Source organism: Nesoenas mayeri (genome assembly GCF_963082525.1).
Source record: "Nesoenas mayeri genome assembly, chromosome: 11".
NCBI lineage: Eukaryota > Metazoa > Chordata > Aves > Columbiformes > Columbidae > Nesoenas > Nesoenas mayeri.
This window is the reverse complement of record NC_137563.1, coordinates 19,118,301-19,139,121: the sequence shown is the minus strand read 5'-3', so window position 1 is coordinate 19,139,121 and position 20,821 is coordinate 19,118,301. Positions and strand designations below refer to the sequence as shown.

General features: G+C 40.4%; 1 protein-coding gene across 11 annotated transcripts in view; it reads right to left on the bottom strand.

The window, feature by feature from the left end:
* HERC1 (HECT and RLD domain containing E3 ubiquitin protein ligase family member 1) overlaps positions 1 to 20,821 on the bottom strand; it is a 109,495-nt gene that overhangs the window by 35,698 nt on the left and 52,976 nt on the right. For 6 of the 11 annotated variants that reach the window (XM_080351064.1, XM_080351061.1, XM_080351065.1 and 3 more), the window contains exons 20-38: positions 20,121 to 20,235; positions 19,910 to 20,030; positions 19,326 to 19,497; positions 16,964 to 17,270; positions 15,819 to 15,939; positions 15,486 to 15,537; positions 10,082 to 10,353; positions 9,702 to 9,917; positions 9,496 to 9,616; positions 8,301 to 8,538; positions 7,149 to 7,342; positions 6,379 to 6,534; positions 6,038 to 6,144; positions 5,688 to 5,798; positions 5,430 to 5,606; positions 4,214 to 4,453; positions 3,933 to 4,016; positions 2,327 to 2,847; positions 38 to 813 (exon numbers count right to left, since the gene is read on the bottom strand). In XM_080351064.1, coding sequence (XP_080207190.1) covers positions 38 to 813; positions 2,327 to 2,847; positions 3,933 to 4,016; positions 4,214 to 4,453; positions 5,430 to 5,606; positions 5,688 to 5,798; positions 6,038 to 6,144; positions 6,379 to 6,534; positions 7,149 to 7,342; positions 8,301 to 8,538; positions 9,496 to 9,616; positions 9,702 to 9,917; positions 10,082 to 10,353; positions 15,486 to 15,537; positions 15,819 to 15,939; positions 16,964 to 17,270; positions 19,326 to 19,497; positions 19,910 to 20,030; positions 20,121 to 20,235 — 4,101 coding nt within the window. The remainder of the gene's footprint in view (positions 1 to 37; positions 814 to 2,326; positions 2,848 to 3,932; positions 4,017 to 4,213; positions 4,454 to 5,429; positions 5,607 to 5,687; positions 5,799 to 6,037; positions 6,145 to 6,378; positions 6,535 to 7,148; positions 7,343 to 8,300; positions 8,539 to 9,495; positions 9,617 to 9,701; positions 9,918 to 10,081; positions 10,354 to 15,485; positions 15,538 to 15,818; positions 15,940 to 16,963; positions 17,271 to 19,325; positions 19,498 to 19,909; positions 20,031 to 20,120; positions 20,236 to 20,821) is intronic. The other 5 variants (XM_080351070.1, XM_080351068.1, XM_080351066.1 and 2 more) reach the window with 5 other exon arrangements.

Below are 20,821 nucleotides of genomic sequence, written 5' to 3'. Positions count from 1 at the left end.
AACTAAGCACGATACCTCCATAATTTTGAACACGTACCTTGTTTAAGTCTGGCACCAAACTGATCTTCCAGCAGCCCATGAACCACTAATTTGTAGATCATGGCTTGTGCTCGTTCCAGATCTGCCAGTCCCAGAGCTCTTTTGATGGGAGAGCGCATGACCGCCCGTTTCACCATGTGCCGCATCAGGAACTGCAGGGCAGCGCGCATCTCCACGTCTTCGTGAACTACCGGAGAACTCGCGCAATCCGAGTTGTGACCGTTTTCTGCCAGGACTTTTGGTATCAACAATAGTTCAGCATATTTACTACAACTGAGGAGAACACTGAGTGACTTCATAGCACCGAGATAAAGGTAAGACAGCTGTACTGCTCTGATTTCTGACTGCACTATATCATGATTTCTTGGAGAATGTTCATGATTCTTCTTTCTTCCCTCAGCAGGCTGGTGTTGGGATTCCATACCTAGTGTTGATGCTTCTAAAGAAAAGGAAGCAATTTCATTTTCTGACTTAGAGCTTGTAGCACCATGTCCTTTGTTATCATCAGCACTTTGTCCTATTCGTGTATCTGATCCAGCATCACCCTCTGTTTTCTGGTCCATTTCCCCTTTCTCTTCAGATTCGTGTCTGTGTTTCTTCTCATGCCTCTTGGTGCTTTGCCTTCCCATATCTTCATGAATACCAGTCAGATAGGTAAGGTCCAGCAGCACAGTAGCTGTCAGTCCACGAAATCTTGCCACATCAAAAGGCAGCGGTTCACAGGGCTCCAGATTATACAATGGAGTATCACTAGGCGACCAAAAAGTTGGGAAGCTTTAATAAAGATCAGAATGACACAGGAAAAAGCAAGTGAGGGAGAGACAGGAGGAAAGTACAGGAAATAATGTAGGCAAAGCAAGATGTAAAATATATTTAATAAAATAAGCAAACCAATTGTAAAAATTAAATGTAAATGGGAAAATGAGGTTATGAACAGAAAATGGGGAGACATGGTATCAGAGCAAAGGCAAAAGGCAACAAAGCATGTACAGGTTTTCAACAACAAGCATTAAAACCCAGAAGCATCATCATAGCTATGGATTCTGTGTTGACTGAAGTTTCTGCTTTATTACTTAGAAAAACGTAACAGACTTCTACTAAGGAAAAACCACCTTAAGCCAGATTTTACAATCATACCTGAGCTGAATTTGTGAACAGGTATAAAAGCTTACAAAGAAAACTCTCCTGAACTTTTAGCACGTGAAGGAAAAGCTTTGATAGACCTCACATTCCTGTTCAACTGTTCATCACAGAGCTTATTATAACTCTGGTTATGTCAGGACAGGTTTCCTTAGAGGACAGAGACTTAAAAAAGTCAGACAGGTCAGATAACACAACAGACACACATAAGATATGTCAGTCTATCTGTCCATCTAGAGTCAGTGATCATTTTCTGTTCCTCCAGAAGATGACGGTTCAACTACAACCAGGAGGAGTTTAAGATATTTAGTGAATCAAATCTTTTCCAGACAAGAGCACCAGAGAGCCCAGAGGAGCCCCGAGCTTCAGTTCAGAGCTTCCTTCCAGGTGCCTTCCCATTGAAGGCACTTCTGCAAGATGGGTGGAAACAGGAGCAGCTCCTTCCAGCTCCTCCCCAGTTCTCACCATCATCTGCAGAAGAGCTCTGGAGTGTCAGTATCTCAGACAGGGGCATTTCTTCAGCTCTCTAGGGCAGGTCAGAACGAACAAAGACTCTTGGAGGCAGCAGTAATTTGAACACCACCATCAACCTACCATTAAGAAGAGAGAATCCTCCCACTCCTGACCTGAACCACTCCTCAAGCCCCACGGAGCAATTCCCAGTCCACTAAGAAGGGAATGACACTGCAGCAAAGACACCTCAGCTCTGATAAACTCAATCAGGTCTCTCTTCAGAACCAGCTTCACCATTTACCAAAGCATCACTGAGCCCCAGTGAAAATCTGTGTTCTTTACAGACATAATCAAGGAGCTGTAGCAACTTAAGACAGTAATAATGTTCTAGTTAGCCCACACATACCAATTCTAAACTACGCAATCCTCATTTCAATGTAGGAAAACTGGCAAGCTGGTCACATCCCAACTAGAGGCCAAATCTAAGTCTAATGATGCTCATCGATTGTAAACTATATACTAGAGGGCATAAAAAATTTACTCATACTATTTGTTTTAAAAAAACAAATGTTGACGTCTAAGTTTAAAATAATTGATCAGCATGACTCTAGTGTAAAATGTATGTTACTTCTGAAGATTTACTTCCGAGCACAAACCACTACTAGATTGTGAAAGGTGTAGGATCGGAGCATACCTGATAGTAATCTCTGCTTCATCCCACTGGACCTTGGCAGATGTGCTGCCCTCCTTCACTACTCCAAGCAAGGTGGCATGACGGCCCGTTTGCTTGTGCACACATCGTCCTCCAACTCTAAGACCGGCATCGACTCCACCAATTACCGCTAGAACAGGCCACACTTCCACACAGAGCATCTTCAGCTGCAGCTCCGAGAGGTCAGCCAGGCCGTGCCGACTGTGTTTGTTTTTCTCTTCCTCTTTATTTTCTTTCTCCTCTCTCACCTCATTCTCTTCTCGACTTTGAACTGAGCGACTTTTCTTCAGCTTTTGGCCTGCTTCTTTAAGGCATGTTTTGATTTTGTTCAGTCTTTCCATCATTTTTTTATTGATGCAGTGTGTCCAGCGGTCTGTGCGATGAAGGATACGAATGAGCTGGATAGTGGCTTCTGCCAGCACTGCGGCAACGGGACTGCAGATGGGGTCACCAGGCAGCAAATCTCTTGGTGTACCACGCATCTGCATGTCGCAGATTTTCACCTAAGGGTTTAAAGAGAACAGTTTAAAAGTTATCTTCCCTGTGTACCTGAAGACACTCATTTTATGGTAAAAACCACTAGCACTTTCTTTTTGTGCTTGGGCTCCCCAGGAAATCCACCTTAACACTGATCAAAAGCTGCATCCCTTCAAACTCAAGGATGCTGAAATCACAACTGCTCATGGTTTCTCAGATACGACCATCTGGAATTCCTAATCCTACATTCTCCCTGGTTTCTTGGGAATGCAATTTTGTATGTAAAACATTAAGTCTATAAATCAATTCTAAACATTAAAATACATTTTAAATTACAATAGATTGCACAATATAGGAATATATGAAAAGTCTGGCTAGTCCGTAAGTAATGTAGTGCGATGTACATCATGAACCAAAATGAATAATCAGTGACATTCTCAGCACTTGTTAGCTACCACCCCTCTGTCCCCAAAAACCCAACATCCATAACACTGACATGGAGAACAGAAGGGAAAGGAGAAACTTAGACCCGTTGCTGAGTGTTAACCCTGGTGAGGCAGCAAAGCCCCACACAGCCACTCGATTACCCTTCCCAGCGGGATGAGGAAAAGCATCAGAAGGGCAAAAGTGAGAAAACTCATGGGTTGGGATAAAGAAAGTTTTGTAAACAAAAGAGAGAAAAAGAAAAAAAAAGGAGGAAAAAAAGACAAAATAAAACAAAACAAAAGAAAACAAGTGATGCAAAATGCAATCGCTCACCACCAGCTGACCGATGCCCAGACAGACCCCAAGCAACAGAAACCCCTGGCGAACTTCCCTGCAGTTTTATTCTGTACATGATGCTGCACCAGATGGAAAACCCCTTTGGTCACTGTAAGTGAGCTGAATGGCTGCCACCCCTCCCCAGCCTCCTGCAACCCCAGCGTGCGGCTGGGAGGGACACGGCCTTGATGCCGTGTAAACACTGTTCAGCAGTAGCTAAAACACTGGGCGTTATCAACACTGCTTTGGTCATAAACCCAAACCATAGCACCATACAGACTGTTACAAAGAACACTGACTTTACATCAGCCAAAACCAGTATGCCTACACAAATAAACATTCAAGTTACCTTTTCTCCTGGATTACTGCTATAGAACATAACACAAGGATATAATTCTGCTGCATCCACATCTTCAAAAGCTAGTTTTGGCTCCTAGTTCAAACAAAACCAAACACAGAACACCTTAACAAGCAAAAATATGAAATGTGACAAAATTATACGTGTAATATAAGCCTTGTACGTACTGAAACTGTGACATGTCTTAACTATTGTTTCTTAGCTTTATATAAAACATCCATGCTAAACTACTGTTGCAAAAAACACCAAAAGAACCAATTAATGTTAAATACCTCTCCATTTTTACCAAAGGAAATAGTTCTTGCTTCCATATCTAACACGCATGTGATGAAATCTCCTTGTGTAAAGCTGGACAACGTCAAAGTCTGTTCTCCATTGTGATAGAGGTTTCCACTATAGGCTCTATATAGCCACATATCTGAGGTGGTACGATGGTTAAAATCATGCACTGGCCAGCGAGAAACTCCTACACATGTGCCTTCATTGCCCCGATTCTCCTTCACAATGTAGAACTAGGAGGCAAAACGAAACAAATAAATGGGGAAAGAAGTCAAGAATATACATTTTAACACAATAAAGCAATGAAGATTTACCTTATGCATATTTATGTACAGTTCAAACTGTTTTACTCCGAAGTTTTAACAAATAAAAAATAAATCAGCTAATAAGCTAAAATCATGCTCTACCTCTAAAATGACATCTTGGTGTGTAAGGGTAGCTATTAACAAGTCATTTAAACTTAAACCATTAATAGTTAAGACAACTGTATGGAAATATATGAAGAAGTTGTTGGCTTTTTCCCAGACTCAAAACATACACACACTGAAGTTAGAATAAAAGTGCTAAAAATAATATTACAGAAACAAGTAAGTTTTGCTCCTCATGTTCACAGTGAGTGATTTACACAGATTCATGTAAAAAAAAGGAGTAATAGTGTTATACTCAAAGACGGTACTAACAAAGCCTACAACTCTGTATGTATCTGTCTTCCTAAAACAGTCATTCCAGATGAGGTATTAAAAGGTGGTCTTGTCACTCAGACAGGCTGATGTCTCTTTTTGCAAGAAAACAAAATGTTTTGTGAAGTGTATTTCTAAAGAAAAAATTCAAAATCTACATATTTCAGTAGGTAACTTTTGCAAGATAACGTATATTTGTGCTGAGTATGGATCTCAGGGACAAGTATTATACCATCACCGCTCCAAATACACAACGCCTATTTGCAGCCTCCAGTCTAGGTACTGAAATACCCAAATGGCAATGCTCAAAAGCAGCCACAAACTCTTCACGTTGGATTCAGAGAACCATTTAGGTTCAAGAAGAGCCTTAAGATTATAGAGTCCAACCGTAAACCTAACACTCCTAAAATGTCATTTACACAAGAAAGTCACCATAAGGGAAAAATCACAGGTAGCTGTTGTTTACGGATCATAGTGTGTTCCCAAAACAAGTAGCAGAAGTTAAGAAATAAATTTTTACACAACGTACCTTCCACTGGTAACATCCAGAAGTAACTCCAGTGGACGCTAACCCATATCCTTTCCCTCCGCTGCCATGAGTCAGGATCTGCCCGTTCTCCACGATGCAGCACTGAGCTTTCTCAGGGTCAAAGGACACCTCCTGGATGGGAAGATTCTCATCTTCATCTTCAGACTCCCCTTGCTTCTGGCAGGAAAAGGAGAACGTATTTGTGGTAAATGTAACTCAGCTGCGTGCAGCCAAGAGAGAAAGTAAAAGCATCATTACCTGTAGCTTCATTTCTTGTTCCTTCTCCTTTATCTGAATTGCGTGTTTAGCCTGAGCTATTGGAGTCTCCCACATGCAGTCAGACAGAAGGGAGAACAATCGTTCAACCACCTGGCGTGTTAGAAAACAATTCGGATCATTTTACATCCAGAATGAGGACAACAAATAATTATATTGTTTTACACTGGTTTGTAGGTATAAGCGTCAACATATTTAGTGCTCTTAGATAAGCAAACATCTACACTGAGCCTCACCTGATTTGAATTCTGAACAAAACCATGAAACATTTAAAAGTTTAACGGGACTTTTTGAAGAAACAGATGCAAAAGCGTATAACAAAATATAAAGACCTGAGCCATTTGATCATCTTCAACGCCAGATTCACAAGCAGGCAATACAGCTTCTAGTACATGAAGTGCAAGAAGTCTCGTCCTCAAATTGCCAACCAAGGGAACTCCTAAAGATGGAACAGTGTGTTAGTAATCCCAAAGTGACTTCTGCACCAGGAATGCACCCCCAATGCCAGCTGTACACCCCCAGTGCACAATTTTCCAAAGTGGAGCTTGCGCACAGCTACTGAACTGAGATTTAGCTGCTCATGATGTAACACACGTTCCAACAGGGCCAGTTTTCAGGAACTGCACCCACAGGAACTGCAAGTGACCATGAGCATATTGTGAAAAGGTCCTACCTGAGCAACACTTCTGAGAAGCGATGTTCAGAAGTACTTCTGTCCACTTGGGAGATGCCATTTTGGACTGAATCGCTTTAGAAGACACAACTCTACGCAGGAACACGAGAAAGTCTCCCAAGTGCAATTCCGCTGCGTGTTGCTTTCGGAGGGCGGCTACAAAGTTTAATTAAAAGTTTTGATTTACGACCTTATTATTAAAATGTTATTAGCAGTCCTTGTGACTGGCAACAACTTCCAAAGAAATTCAAAATGTTAATTAATGGACTGCAAATTATGTAAAAACATAAATATTTCAGAAAATCTTTTGTTGCAGATTTTTTAATATGACAAGTAGGGTCAACCTCTTCCCACCCACTCAGACTACACAACTGCGTCATATAAAGCAAACACAACTTCCTGAATTAAGTTATATTTACTTGTAGTTTGAAATTTAGGTAATTAAATTCCTATGACCACATTTATAAAAAACACTAGTACCAATAACTCATTTTTTGATAAAACAGTATTGTCCTCCTAAATCCAAACCAGCTGAAGTAATTCTTATTCTCAGCCTGCTCCTGCCCTTAAATTGATTTATGTATCAAGGATATATAAATCTGAACTGAGCAGAAAATGATGTGATGACTTTATTTAATCTGATCTACAGAGTTAAGAATGACCCAACAACAATCAAAATACAGTAGAGTGGGCGAGGGCCTCAGCATTCAGTGAGTTGTTATGCTTTCTGCTATTCCAAACCTATAAGAGAAATGATGCCAGACAATTACCTCTGAAGTCTCTCTTCTCATTTTCCCCAGCTGAATCTGCCTTTTTTGATTCTGCGTCATCTTCCTCACCCTCCCCTTCTCCAAAGGAAGCCATAAGCATCACGCCAGCTTGGGATAACAAGTTCTTCAGCTGACTGCACAATAAATCCAGCAGCGACTGGACCACCTTGGGGCTCAGCTTGTCAGCGTAGGTTCTATGCACACACACACGATAAAGTACAAATACTTGAGAGCTGATTCAAGGAACAATCACATAAAGAAACAACCACAAACTCAGTGCAAATGACAACTGAGCCTAACACAGCACTAATTCTCACACATCCTCTTGCAGCAGGTCCCTTTTTCCTCATTCTTGCAGATTATTCTTATTTGAACCCTATTTTTAAGACACTTTAAAACTGCTCAGTCTTTGGAATCAAATGATACATTTCCAGAACATCCTTGGGGAAAAAGAACAACTTAGTCAACTAAGCACAATCCCACTGCAATTCCAAAGGTAGCGTGTTGGGTTTGTGGTTTGGTTTTGGTTTTCTGGTACATAATGGATATGGCAAGTAAATACAATGTGTGGTATGAACACTGAAATGAAGATCCATGTACTGAATATGAAATAATACTCTTGCTCTAAACAGAAGACACTTTCTCTACTGCTTTTTTCTTTACAGAGTTAAACTAAATATTTACATGTTGGCAGGATTTTGGATGCAGTTCCCTGGTCTAGCAGAGGCCGGTATTCCTCAGAAAATTACTTTATATTCTGAAAAGAAGCACAACATCCTGCTCTGAAGAACTCCTGCCATGTTACTGGTGTGACTTTTACACAAACGACTTTTACTCAGCAACATTCCAACCCAACAGATCTGGACACAAAGCCCAACTAGAAAAATGGGGAATGCTTGAACACAGAGTTTACAGAGCATAAAGTTCTAGCTATTCTGGTCCAAACTCCTCATTTGCAACTTAAAAACATTTATCAGTCTTATGTGCATCTTTCTTATGAATAATGTGCCTACTTGCCTCCTCCTCTTCACATGCTTCTGAACAACATTTATTGGCCTAAGGAAAGCTCCCACAAAAGAGAAGTTATTTTTAAAGGTGCTGAAAAGCTCGATAATGAAGTTTTCTGAAAGCAAGGGTGCAATCCACACTCACCCCGTGGTGATGGCGAGGATCTGAAGGAGCCTCGTGCTGGCGACTTTCAAAGCTGTGCTGAGCTGAGAAATGCCCGTTTTGGGCAGCAGCTGCAGCGGTTGCCCCAACAGGGTGTCTGTGCCGCACAGCTGGGACAGCACGTTCAGCAGCCCCGTGGAAATGGCCAAAGAGACGTCAACGGGCTGGTAGTGCACGCTCAGAGCAAAGACTGTGACCAACAGAAGGCGCTGCTGTGCTTCTGAGAGGAAAATGAAGTTGGTTTTCATTAATAAGCTGTTCAGAGTAAGAATAGTAAGACTGAAGAACAGCGGATTAGGTTTAAAATAATGTAATGAATTAAATTCTCAAGTAAAGAGTTTGCCTTCTCTGTCAGACACTTTGAGTTAGTCTTTCTGTACAGTACCATCACAGCTCCCTTTAACTCACTGCAGCCTCTATGTCAAGGTTTTTCATGGAAGAAAATAACGTACATCTAGCTTGTGATGTGGATGTTCTGAGGTGAAATCTAAACCAGAGTCTTCTCTCTAGGGTAAGGGTAACTGGGTGAAATACTTCATTTTCTACTTGTGCTCCAAGTTGACTGTCAATACATTTCTTTCAATTCCATTTTACATGAAACAACAAAACAATTCAGGTGTGAGCGTTTGTCCACTGGGCTCTCCCAACAAACCGAACTCCAGCACTCTCTGCTGTGCTGAAGCTCCCAGCCTGTGAGTGTACGACGGCACCGAGAGCTGCAGAGCTCCTGCTGCCCCTCATGGAGAGAGGCCCACAGCAACGTCTGGGTGCAGAAGGCCAGGGAGAAAGGGCTTCCAAAACAGGCAAGAGAGTCTGTGCTTTGTGTTTGGGTTTAAAGAAAGTTCACTTAAATTAAAGAAATAAGATCGGAGACTTTTCATCGCTTGAGAAAACAATCTAACCCTGAAAAACCTAAAAATCATTTTGAAGCGCCAAAGACATGGGTGACTGTGGAAGACCGTGGGAGGCAAAACAAAAAGGCTGACAGTACTTACAAGTGTCAAAATAAGAAGGGCTAACACTTGAGGAAAACAAAGGTAGAAAAAGGCTAACAAGCTGCTCTCTCTTAGGAAAAGATGTCAGACATAGTTCAGTGAATCCTGGTCACTAATATCCAAGTCTGCTTTGTTAAACACATAAGCAGGGGATGTAGTTTGCAAATGTGGTTTTCACTTACCAATGTGATGCTTATTAGCTTGCAGAGCCCTTTCTAATGTAGCAGATAATTGCTGGTAAATTTTGTGCACAGCCACTTGGATTTCGATTTGAATACTTCTCTTAGCTGCTCTGATACCATCCTGGGCCAAACAAATAAATGTTATAAGGACTGATACATTTTTATCACCCACTTATTGAAACAGCAGGGATTATTAAAGTACGTACCTGGTAGTGATGCAATCTGACACTCTCCCCTTTGGTGCCTGCGTGTCCTACCGTGCCCAGACCAAAGCAGCCAGCAAGGAACTGCAGTCTGACGGAAGTAAGCAATGAAGACGACTGAAATCCTGGTACCTGGCGGCTCCCCATTAACGGCACACTGCTCTTCTCCTCCATCCCCGACAGAAGCACTAAGATCTGATGAAGTGCTTCCAGACGAAGCTAAAAATGAAGGCAGGTGAAAGACGGTGTTAAGCAAGCAGCAAGTATCCTCAGAAATTAGAATTAGATCATATTCAGCCACAAGCGGGAACAAATGAGGTAGCTGCTTTCTTGAATGAGCAGAATGTATGAAGAATAAGAAAAGGCGTTCAACTGAAACTTACCTCAGCTCTCAACTGCTGCTGCTCCATTGCGATGACTGATGCCTGGGGACTGGTGGACATACTTTCCTCTGGTTCCTTAAATCCCGGCGAGTTCCCCACATCTCCACTTACAAAGCTGACAACATTTTCTATCAAAGTGTGAACTCCAAGGGATCTTGAGAGATCAAAATCAGACTCGACGAATGAGTAGGAGGACGTGTATAACCAATCTCTGCTGTGTTTTAGTCGAGCCCAGGAGTCACTTAAAGGATCCACTTGACTGTGTATTGCTCCTAAAGATTTACAAAATGAAGTTTCATAAATCTCAGTTTGTCAGGTAACACATTTTGACAGTAGGTAAAGACTGAGCTGCTGCTGTTCATACAGGTGGAAAATGGATATTTATGTTACTTATCCCATGCATTAAGCAGCTTAGAGCAAAACACTTGATTCAAACTCAGAGCAATTTCCCTAAAGGAAAGGTTGTATTTCTTTTAATTGTGTTAAGCAGTATTGCAAGGTGCTGCCAAGGGAAAAAACAAAAAGATAGAAGCCACTCAAGCTGCTCAGCTTTAAGCCAGAACACTGAATAAAAATGCTTTGCAGCTAAATGACGAAACAGTAAAGAAAAGATGTGCTACAACATAAATTGTGCACTTTGGATATTTGTTTTAAGGTCTAACCATCAAAAAGAATGTTTTTTTGGTTTTAATCACACCACTACATATTTTATGGTTTTGAAAAAGCACAATGTCATTTTGTATAAAACGTTTATGGAATTCATGATTGAAGAATGGAACAGAAAATTTCTATTTTAGACTAACAGAGAGCATTTACTTTGTTAGGATTCAAGGTAAGTAGATACATGTATAATAAGTACTATCTGCAGCATGTATTAGATCTATATTTTCATCATCTGGCGACCTGACAAGTCTAGTTTCCAGTATTTCCTATTACATCAGCATGTCATTACACTACCTGAAACTTGGCTGCCATTAATAAATCCCCTTCTTCACATGAGCATCAGTCACCAACCTGCAGCACTGCAGCTTACTGACCACCACGCATTTGAGCTCATTTCCACAAGAGTTTTGCTAGAACTCTACACCTGGCACAACGAGTGCAATGGCACTGGTCACCTCCATCAGCACTTAACTGATACACATCACTTAAATATATATAACAACACAAGAGTCCATATGTTAGTGGTTTTGTAAATGCTGTTTGCTGACTTGGAGATATGCAAGGTATTGCGAGAGAGCAAACCCTTCAAAAAAGAACCTTCCGTCTATATAGGTAAGTGATGTCTGCTCTTGTGCACGATGAGCTACAGATATAATTTGGAGAATCACAACCCAGCAGTCATACAAATCCACAGTAACATGTCAGTTCTACAAAGCTATCTGCAGGGCACCAGCCTCAAATGTTATGAAACAGCCGTTTTCAGGAAAAAGTCACAGCAAGTCATAGCAAAGAATGTGCTGAAAGCTCTCCCATCGGTGAGGCCGAGTTCCGATGGTAACTGCTGGATGCCAGTTTCAGGACCTCCTGTAAACGCTGCCAACCCGCAGCAGCTCTGTCTGCAGCTGCTCACGGAACAAGGAGACAAGTCAGGTTTTGAACTCAGAACAATGCTCCTGGCAACTGTTCTACACCATTCTTGTCTGCAGTAAAGGCAAAATGTGATTATTCTGTCAATCTGCTCCTGCAGGTCACAATTTGTACCTTCACGCAACTTAAAAATTCAAAATACTGTGAAATTTTGCTTTCCTGTGTAAATAATGTAGTTAATGTCCACTCAGTTGCCAATACATGTAGTTGTCAGGGCTATGAGTTACAAAAACCCGTTCACATTCTATTTCCTTCTCTGTAAGTAGTGTTCAAGTGCATTTGCATGAGATTCCTACACTTGCTACTGAACAGACTGCAATGGCTTCAAAAAGAACCATCACAGTCCTTAGGTCTTATTAGGTAGTTGTCAAAAATTTGGCATGCCAATTCATTTGGGATAATGCAAAGATGAAGTTTAAACACCACTTTTCAAAGTGTAATCAAATTCCTAATTTGTGCTGGTTTATGTAATACAGCGGTATTACTCAGTTTACACAGAACCATCTATTTTGTCATGAAAGAATTTAAGGAAATCATGTTATTCAATTTTACAATTTATACCTGGTAACAATATTTAAAACAAAAGACAGATACCACCCTACCCTAAATTTAGTATTAATTCTTAAAAAGCTTGTCTTAAAGCTCTCTATTTAAAACTAAGTTATGTGCTGAAATGGCAGGTGAGAAACTGAAGCTAAACAGGACAGAGCAGATTACCAGGGTGCTAGAACAGTGGGGTTTGTGCAGGAGCTCCCCGGCAATGCATGGTGAACGGAGAAATGAAGCCCCGAGTGCCTGCAGGAAGCAGAGCTGAGCCGTGCCCAAGTCTACAAGATGTTGCCCGTGTGGCAGCTTCCAAAGCGCCGCTGCCCTGCGGCAGCCCCTGCCCCGGGCGGCGCTGGCCACCGGGGAGCACAGCACGTGATAACGGGTTTGTAAAGGAGCAAAAAGCGATTCCAGCGCCTTCAATCAGAAGCTTTAGGGGACCTTTCAGCAATCAACAGAACGGAAGAAAATTTAGTTTTGGTAGTCAAGAAACCTTATGAGACCCCACCATAAAAAACCTAAACTGTTTCAGATTTTAAAAAGGCAATGTCTTAGCTAATCATTTTAGTATTAAATCAAAGAATGATTACATTAAGAACAATTTAAACTTGTTCCAAATTAGGAGAAAAATCCAACAATTTTGAGATACAGATTAAATGTAAAACAGGAGAAGCTATAACTAAAAGTATAGAGTTTAAAACCAAACATGGCAGAAGTCAAAGTAGTATGCTTCAGAAACAAAAACATTTAGGAATTTGGGCACGCAAACGTGAAACAAAGCAATTTTTTTGTTGAAGAGTTACATATCGATTGAAGACTCAAAAGTATGATTGCGTATTAGAGCTTAGCTTGATTCTGTGTAATGCCAATCACACAGAATTGATTGCAGCTTAGCACTTCCATAAGCCTCTACAATCACAGGAATAGTTGCACATAAGAATAAGCTTTAAGCTCACAGTACAAAAAAACAGTTGACTTGTACTTATAAGCCAGCTTGTAACAATGAGTTTTCTACATGAATGTGGCACAGCTGCAATACACACTCCAAAAAACAGAAAATATGTAGGGAAGCTATAGACAAAAAAAGAAACATGCCATCAGTTACTTGCTTGAAGCTCTTCTTTTTTCTGGGGCTCAACTGGCCAAAAAGCAGTAAATACACTGCACCACACAGGAATCGGAAGACAAAAGCAGACATTTGAAACACAAGGCAACATATTCTTCAAATCTCTTCCTCATATTATTTTGACTTAGACTTAAACCATCAGTCTCATCTCAATCAATATAACAATATATCAAGCAGCAAAGTTTGGGGGGAAAAAATCTTTACTCTTGTTTTGAATTAGTATAGCCTAGGTAACAGACCTTCTAAATTCTCCACCTTCTTTTCAGGAAAAAAATATATCCCCTTTAGCACAATTACATGCAAACACCAAGACATGTTTACATCCCTTACTCTAACATGACCTTGCAATTTAAAAACGCAGAACTCACATTATTACAGGTACCCAAAATGATTTCAATTTAATTTAGATTTCATTTAGGTTGCTGGTTTTTTCAGAGTTGCTCAATTGTGTTAGTAAATACCAGAGCACACACAAGCACACCAGAATTCACTGAACTAAGGTTTATGTGAAGTTAGGAAAATCCAAGACTGGAGGACTCTCGCTTATCTGTCTGTACCTATGCTTACGATTGCCTTGCTAATTACACATTCTTTATTAATGCAGCGCACAGTATCCCCCAGGTACTGTAACGGAGAGGTACATTTTGAGGCACAATCTCAGGATCTGCAAAATGGAAAAAGCTGAATCTAAGCAACAAAAACCCCCCAAGGGCTATATGAGGGGAAAATATTAATGTGCTCATCACCTCCTACAGCAAAAGTACCGAAAAGAACTTTTTCTAGAGGAATAGAAGTTCTGGATAGTTCAACTGCATTTAGTTGTGTTTCTCCCCAGTGTTAACACACCCAGTTCAGAACCTTCTTCTCTAAGGAAAAACTCCTACAGATTGGTTGGTTGAGAAAGTCTATTGTAGCATTATTCCTTACTTCCTAGAGCCCATGACTATAACAACCTCACCAGTCCAACCGACAGTTCAGGAACCATGATCTGTATCTCACATTGAACCCAAGGCGAGGAAGGCGAGTGAAGAGTTCTGTGTCACATTAACGGCAAAGCTGAACATGGTGGCTTCAGAGAACAGAGTGCAGAACAGAGTGCTGACAGAGGCTGTGGGGTCTAACACTGAGAATCCAACATACACCCTGCTGTCACACTATGAACAGCTCTAGGAAACTTATTCACCTGCTCACCTGGTTCAATTGGTTATCCAGGCACAAGGAATTCCTTTCCACATTATTTACAAATTGAAGTGCAATGAGTGCTGCCACTGCAAGTTTGCTTTACAGTTCCACGGGACTTCAAAACCAAGTAACCCCTCAGTACTCTGCCTAATGAGGAAGGCTATTAAACCAGAACTCTCACACTACCTAACACTATTGAGGCTTCTGTAATTAAAGCAAATCATAACCCAGCCTAACTCCTGTTAACCTTTTCCCAAGATTTTTAAAGATACAACAGAGATAAGTTGTGATTCCAGCAGAGACTCCGCATCATCCAGAGCCAAGTGGGACTTTTTGGTCTCTGTGTAAACAAACACTCTGTGCTCCCTCCACCACCTTCTGTGAAGAAGCTCATTGAGATTCCCCAGAAGGAAGCGGCGACAGAAAGCAATACAAAAGCTACAAATCTGATTTATATTAGAGCAATGGAAGCAGCGGTTGCTTGGTTCTGTAGGTGCACTGGCGTTGAGAGGATGCAAAAACCGAAGCGGTATTTTCTGGATACAAGTTCTCCGTGTTCGAGTCCATTTTACAGTGAAGTTGATTGTGAGCACAAGAATAGAGTGTTTTACTTGATATTAAACTTCTTTGCCAATTCTTTAATTCCTGAAGTCACACAAGTGAAAACAGAATGAAAGTTCCTTGACCTCACGGAAATCCTGACTTGCTTCTAGAGAGCACTGCAATTCTAAAAACTAGAATAAATAGTTATAACCTAGGAAATGCTCTAACCAAGCCACAAACCAACAGAATTTAACACAATAAACAAAAGGTAATAATTATTTTACATGTTTTTTTTACATATTCAGTTTTAAAATCCCAATTGCCATTATGCACTATATTTAACTGCAAACACATTTCAACTTAAGAAATACTTAACTTAGTTATTAGGTCAATATTCACTAAATTAAAAAAACTCACCCCTCTTTCTGTGAGATGACGCCAAATCCAAATCAACATTCCGTCTTCCACTCTAAACGAAAAGATAAATAAAAGCCTTATTTCTTTAGGCGCATGTATATCGCGCATACTATTTGAGTATTTAAAATGCATCCCTCACCCATAACAGTGAGAAAGTTAACAGAGCTCTAATAATTTAAATTGGTGTTTTAGCACCATTACTTTCTCTTAACAACGCTGGTTATTAGAAGGGACCTCTATACTGAAACACAGTACTAAACAGATGTTTAAGAGGTACTTCCCACCTAAACATGATATTAACAATCTCTAAATACTTAATGCCAGTTTACTTACCAATGAATAACCTTCCTCATCTGATTCTGGCTGAGATAAATCAGATTCACTTCTTGACTTCATCAGTCTGTAGCTTGAGTTTGCATGGACTGAGCGACTTTCTGCAGTAAGACTTTCACTCCTGCTTCAGGTGCACACACATGCGTGCACACATACACACAGAAAAAGAAAATACTGATATTAGTAAGAGTCAATAGTCAAATTTAACAGGTACCACAGTTTTATTTGGGAGCAGACTACCACAGACCATCACAAGACCACAGCAAAGAGCAAAGAAAGTGGTCTGATGGCTTTAGTTACTATGGTCATGAAGGGTACTAGTAAACTTTGTTACTTCTTAATACCCTTATTGGTCAACTCAACAAAGGGCAGCCCCAAAGGACTGAGCACTCAAGTGCAGCACTTCAGAGCTGAGGACAAGAAACAGAGTAAGTTGGTGAAAAAGTACGCAACTTATTAAAACCCACCCATAAAATGTATCCTGAAGTTGGTATGCTGGAGATGAAAGCCACCTGGACAATGACAGAGGCATCCACCCCTGCTTTAGGGACTAGATTTCCAAAAAGAGGCAAAAAGAATAAAGGAGTACTGAATATATATCATCTCCTGCTGAACTCGCCATCAATATCTTCATTTAAAATATCAGAGCAGGGTTTCTGGACAGTAGAAGATTAAGCAGACTCTAAATGCAGGTCAGGTTTAGAATAAAACTGTGCTACCAAGAATATTTCAGGTTATTAAAATTAAAATGCATTAGGTAGCACTTACACTATTTAAATAACACACTTCTCCAATTCAATGAGCTGTCTGGCTTTATTTTGTTATTCTCCTGTACCTAACCACAGTGTCTTGAGCAAGCCAATATGTTAGCAATATTTATAAAAGTTCTGTACACCTGATAATCTGGATTTCATAACTATTCATTGCTAGGCCCAACTTTGAAAAGTAGTTGTGGTTCACACAGAATAAACTCTTACTAACGTTTAAGTTAATGTGGCAGACAAAATCGAGAAAAATCACTACTCTCAACAAAAATAAACCCTTGCTCTAGGCAAAATGTTTCTTTTAAAAAAAAAAATCTGAGCCTGAGAGGAAAACTGAGGTTATTAAATCAATTATAAAGGAAGCAGAGAAGAGCGAACCACCTTGTCATGATTCCGACCCCCTCGGGAGCAGTAGAGGGAGGCTGCTGTAACTGTCCGTCCTCCCTGCGTTTCTGGAGCTCCTCGAGAACGGGGCTGACCCCCAAAATCAACAAGGCACATCTGTGGATCACGGAGTTGCAGGCAGCAGTGTAGACATCCTGACCTTCCGTCAGATCAGTGCTGATCCTCCGTTCCTGCTGAGACTGAGGAGCTGGATCGTCAAGTCTAGTCCCTGTCCCAGTGCTCAGCCTATCTCGATCCCGACTGCGAGCTACTTCACGGGCTGATAGGAAACATTGAAATATTTCTGTAACGTGCAACACAAAAAGAAGGTCTTAACTTCTAGACAAAGCTACACAGAATGAAAAATTAATTTACATCTTGGGTCAAAAATTGTCCCACTACAAAGAAGAACAAACATTTTTCTACCAGTAAAAGAATACATTAATAATTCAAAGCTATAAAAGAAGTCAAGCAAAAAGGTTAAGTGAAGTATTTATACCATGTTAAGTCTAAAATGAAGAGGACAATGCAATCTGACAGAATACTGAACACTCTTACAGTGTCTTACTGCAACCCAACTCCTGTTTGGATGGCATCAGACAGAAAGAGATTATTTCATGTCTTCCTTCCAGCAGATGTATATAAAGTAACATTTCTGCAAATCTGTATGCCAGACACCAGCACATATGACATTCAGTACTGAAACAGTTTCAGGCTTTTATTAGCTTTGGTCAGTACAATAAAGATCCTATCAAAATTCTAAGCCTTCACTTGTCTTAATTCTGCTGCTGTCTTATGTGCCAGATTCTTCTAAAGAAGCTGTGTGAGACACTGCATCATCTCTGCCCAAAGACCCAAAGCTCCCTCGACTCAATAATTGTAATTTTAAAGGTTCAGTTTTTTTGGAAAGGCAAAGGTAAATCCAAACACTCCTTTCATTGATATTAACTGTCAGAAGCAGCAAGGCATCATGGACACAAACTGATCTCTGCATGTCAGGATCAGCTTCCCTTAGGATCTCCAGTAAAAGTGTCATAATCATCATCTTCCTACCAATTTGTGCTCATGTCTGGATATTTCTGGATGCATTTCTTTCATTGTACCCAGAACCTCTGCCCAGGTAGAATTTGAGAACACTGAGCACTTGCACAGGACAACTGCACATCGAGCACAACAGCACTTTGCATCTACTGAGCAGGTGCCACAGCTGTATCCTTCTGGAATCGTATGTCACCTCATGACCATGAACTGCAACTCCATAGTGCACCTTCAGGAAAGCCCAGTGCCTTGTGGGTATAATGACACATCATATAGAGGCTAAAGCTGTAACATACATTTTGGTCTCTAAGATCCCAAAAAGGAATATGGGAGCCCTAATGGGGAATATAAACCCTGACGGCAAAACAGCTGATGACAGCAGAGGCTGGAAAAGATAAACGTTCTAACAGTATCTGGAGGAACCATATTTGGAAGAGAAAAAAAAAAAAGTCTATAAAAAACGTTTCAAGTCCAACAGCTTTCCTTTTTTAGGCTATATTAATTCTACAGCAATTTTCAAAGGCTTACACAATCTCTGCCTTTGAGAACACTGGGGTAACAACAGAAAAAATAACTGAGTGTGGCTGTGTGTTGCCTCACTAAGTTGGAAAAACTAAGCATAATTAGCCCATTTAACCTGATTACAAGCCTAAGTCAGTATAAACACAGCTTGCGAAATTCACCTTTTTCAAGCTATCTTCTGAAGAATTAAACAATTTTTTTAGACAACCAATGTACTGCAAATTGCGTTACAACCACAATACTGCAAATATGGTAAAATGGCAAACTTTGACTAACACCTGAGTTTTTAATAGATTCGGGAAGAGATGCTCAAAGGTACAAGTGCATTCCAACTCAGTCAGCCCACTGTTATCAACAGCAGTTTTGTCTCCAAACTTCAGAATAACATTACCCTTCAAAGCTTATTGCATGCAAGATAACACATACAAACACAGCAAAAATTCTCTATATAACTACAGAGGAATACTCAGAGATCTATTGCAAAGAAGTTTAGAGAAAACAAAATGAAACGGATTAGTCTTGTAGACAATGTGTATAAGAAATGCTGGTGTATGTCAGATGCCCTGAGAACCACGCACGAGGGCAGCCCGTTGCCTGGAATTCATATTCCCTCGTATCAAAAGGCTTTTCTGACCCAAGAAAAGCACTGCACCATTTTATAAAAATAAACTTACCACAATCTTTATGCAGAGAAATATTTCATCATCTTTTAAATAACTGCTATGTTTTACCTCGGAGACAATAATATATTGTCCTTCCAAAGCACACTTCAGTATTGATACACATAACCAGTACTTACTACCAGCTGTCATAACTTCATGTTCTCTTTCCTCCTCTTCATCTTCTTGTTCTGGGTGTCCTTCTTCTCTGTCGCGCTCTGCCTGCTCCTCCATTTCTGCTTCTTCATCAATTGTACGAGTAAAAGAGTGTTCTTGAGTATCAACATCAGCAGATTCTTGGTTATCTAACATCTTGATTTACAAAAATATACATAAAGTGAAATTAATTCGCATCAAAATGGAAGATGAACATAAAAGGACACAGGTATTTAGTAAGTTTTTTCCCTATCAAAAAGATACTTCTGATGTTGTGTGAAACAAACAACAAAAAGACAAGGGCTTTAAATACAGAAGCTGGAACTAGACTCAGGCTGTGCTTGAGTCAAATACTGTCGACCAATAATTTCCTTCGACTGATTTAATACCACATGTACTACAGGTGAATGGACTCCTAATTCAACATTGTCCATTTTCACTTGAAAGTTCCTGAAAGTTTTTTGACAAGATAGAACCAAAATATTAGCAAATATGAAACCAACATTATGTAACATTTCCTTAACACACAGTAAAGCCTGAAGAACTGAGAAGAGCTTTACAGCCTTACCCATCTGTCTCTTGAGGATGATCTGGTCTGAATAAGTTCCATGTTCTTACAGGCAAGCAAGCGACTCCGAACTTTATATACGCAGCGGTAGACTTCTGCCAGGGCTTTGCCAGGCTGGTACCTAAAAAAGAGACCCAGACAGGAAAAAAATCATACCAACTTTCTTTTAAAAACTGAAGTGGAACTTTAAAAGTAGCTTTAAGTTACTTGCCTGCTCTCCCCACAAGCCTGACTGAGTAAACTCGTGTGCTTCAGAAGAGCTGCAAGGACAAACCTGGACACAGTATCCAGGAGTGATTCATTACTCAAAGTTGCAGTATCCCAGTCTGAAAAGAGAAAGGAAGAAAGGATTCATCAAAACTGGCTGCTGTTTCCAACCAAGAAATATACTTTCAATGACATCTTAAAAAAAAATCTTCGCTCATTCCAATCTTCCCAGTTAGAAGCAGTTTTAATGCTTAAGATCAGCACTAATAATTCATAAATATGCTGCTTCAGACAAACGCAGTTGGGTCTCTCAGGGCACTGAGATCCAACAGCCCAGGGTCCAACACAAACTGTGGCCTGAGCCCCAAGGAGCTGAACTGGGGGTGGACCCCTCTGTCCAGCAGCTCTTCTCGTTACCAATTTACAGGGAACTTGCTTAGAAATGTGCTGGATCAGAGACTTTCTGCTCTTTCACATGTGGGAGAAACCACATTCAAGAATTAGTTTGCAGACCCACTTACAGTGAAAAAGCCTCATCTCCAGCAGGAAAGCCAACTGGTAACACAAGCACCAGCTTCACTGCTAAGATTAACAAGAGACATTTTCAGGTATCAAAAGTAAGGTTCATCCAGTATTTTCAGAAACTGACTTTTCAGGTCTCAAAATATTTTTTTCCCACTTTAGAAAGAACCATTATGAAAGTGA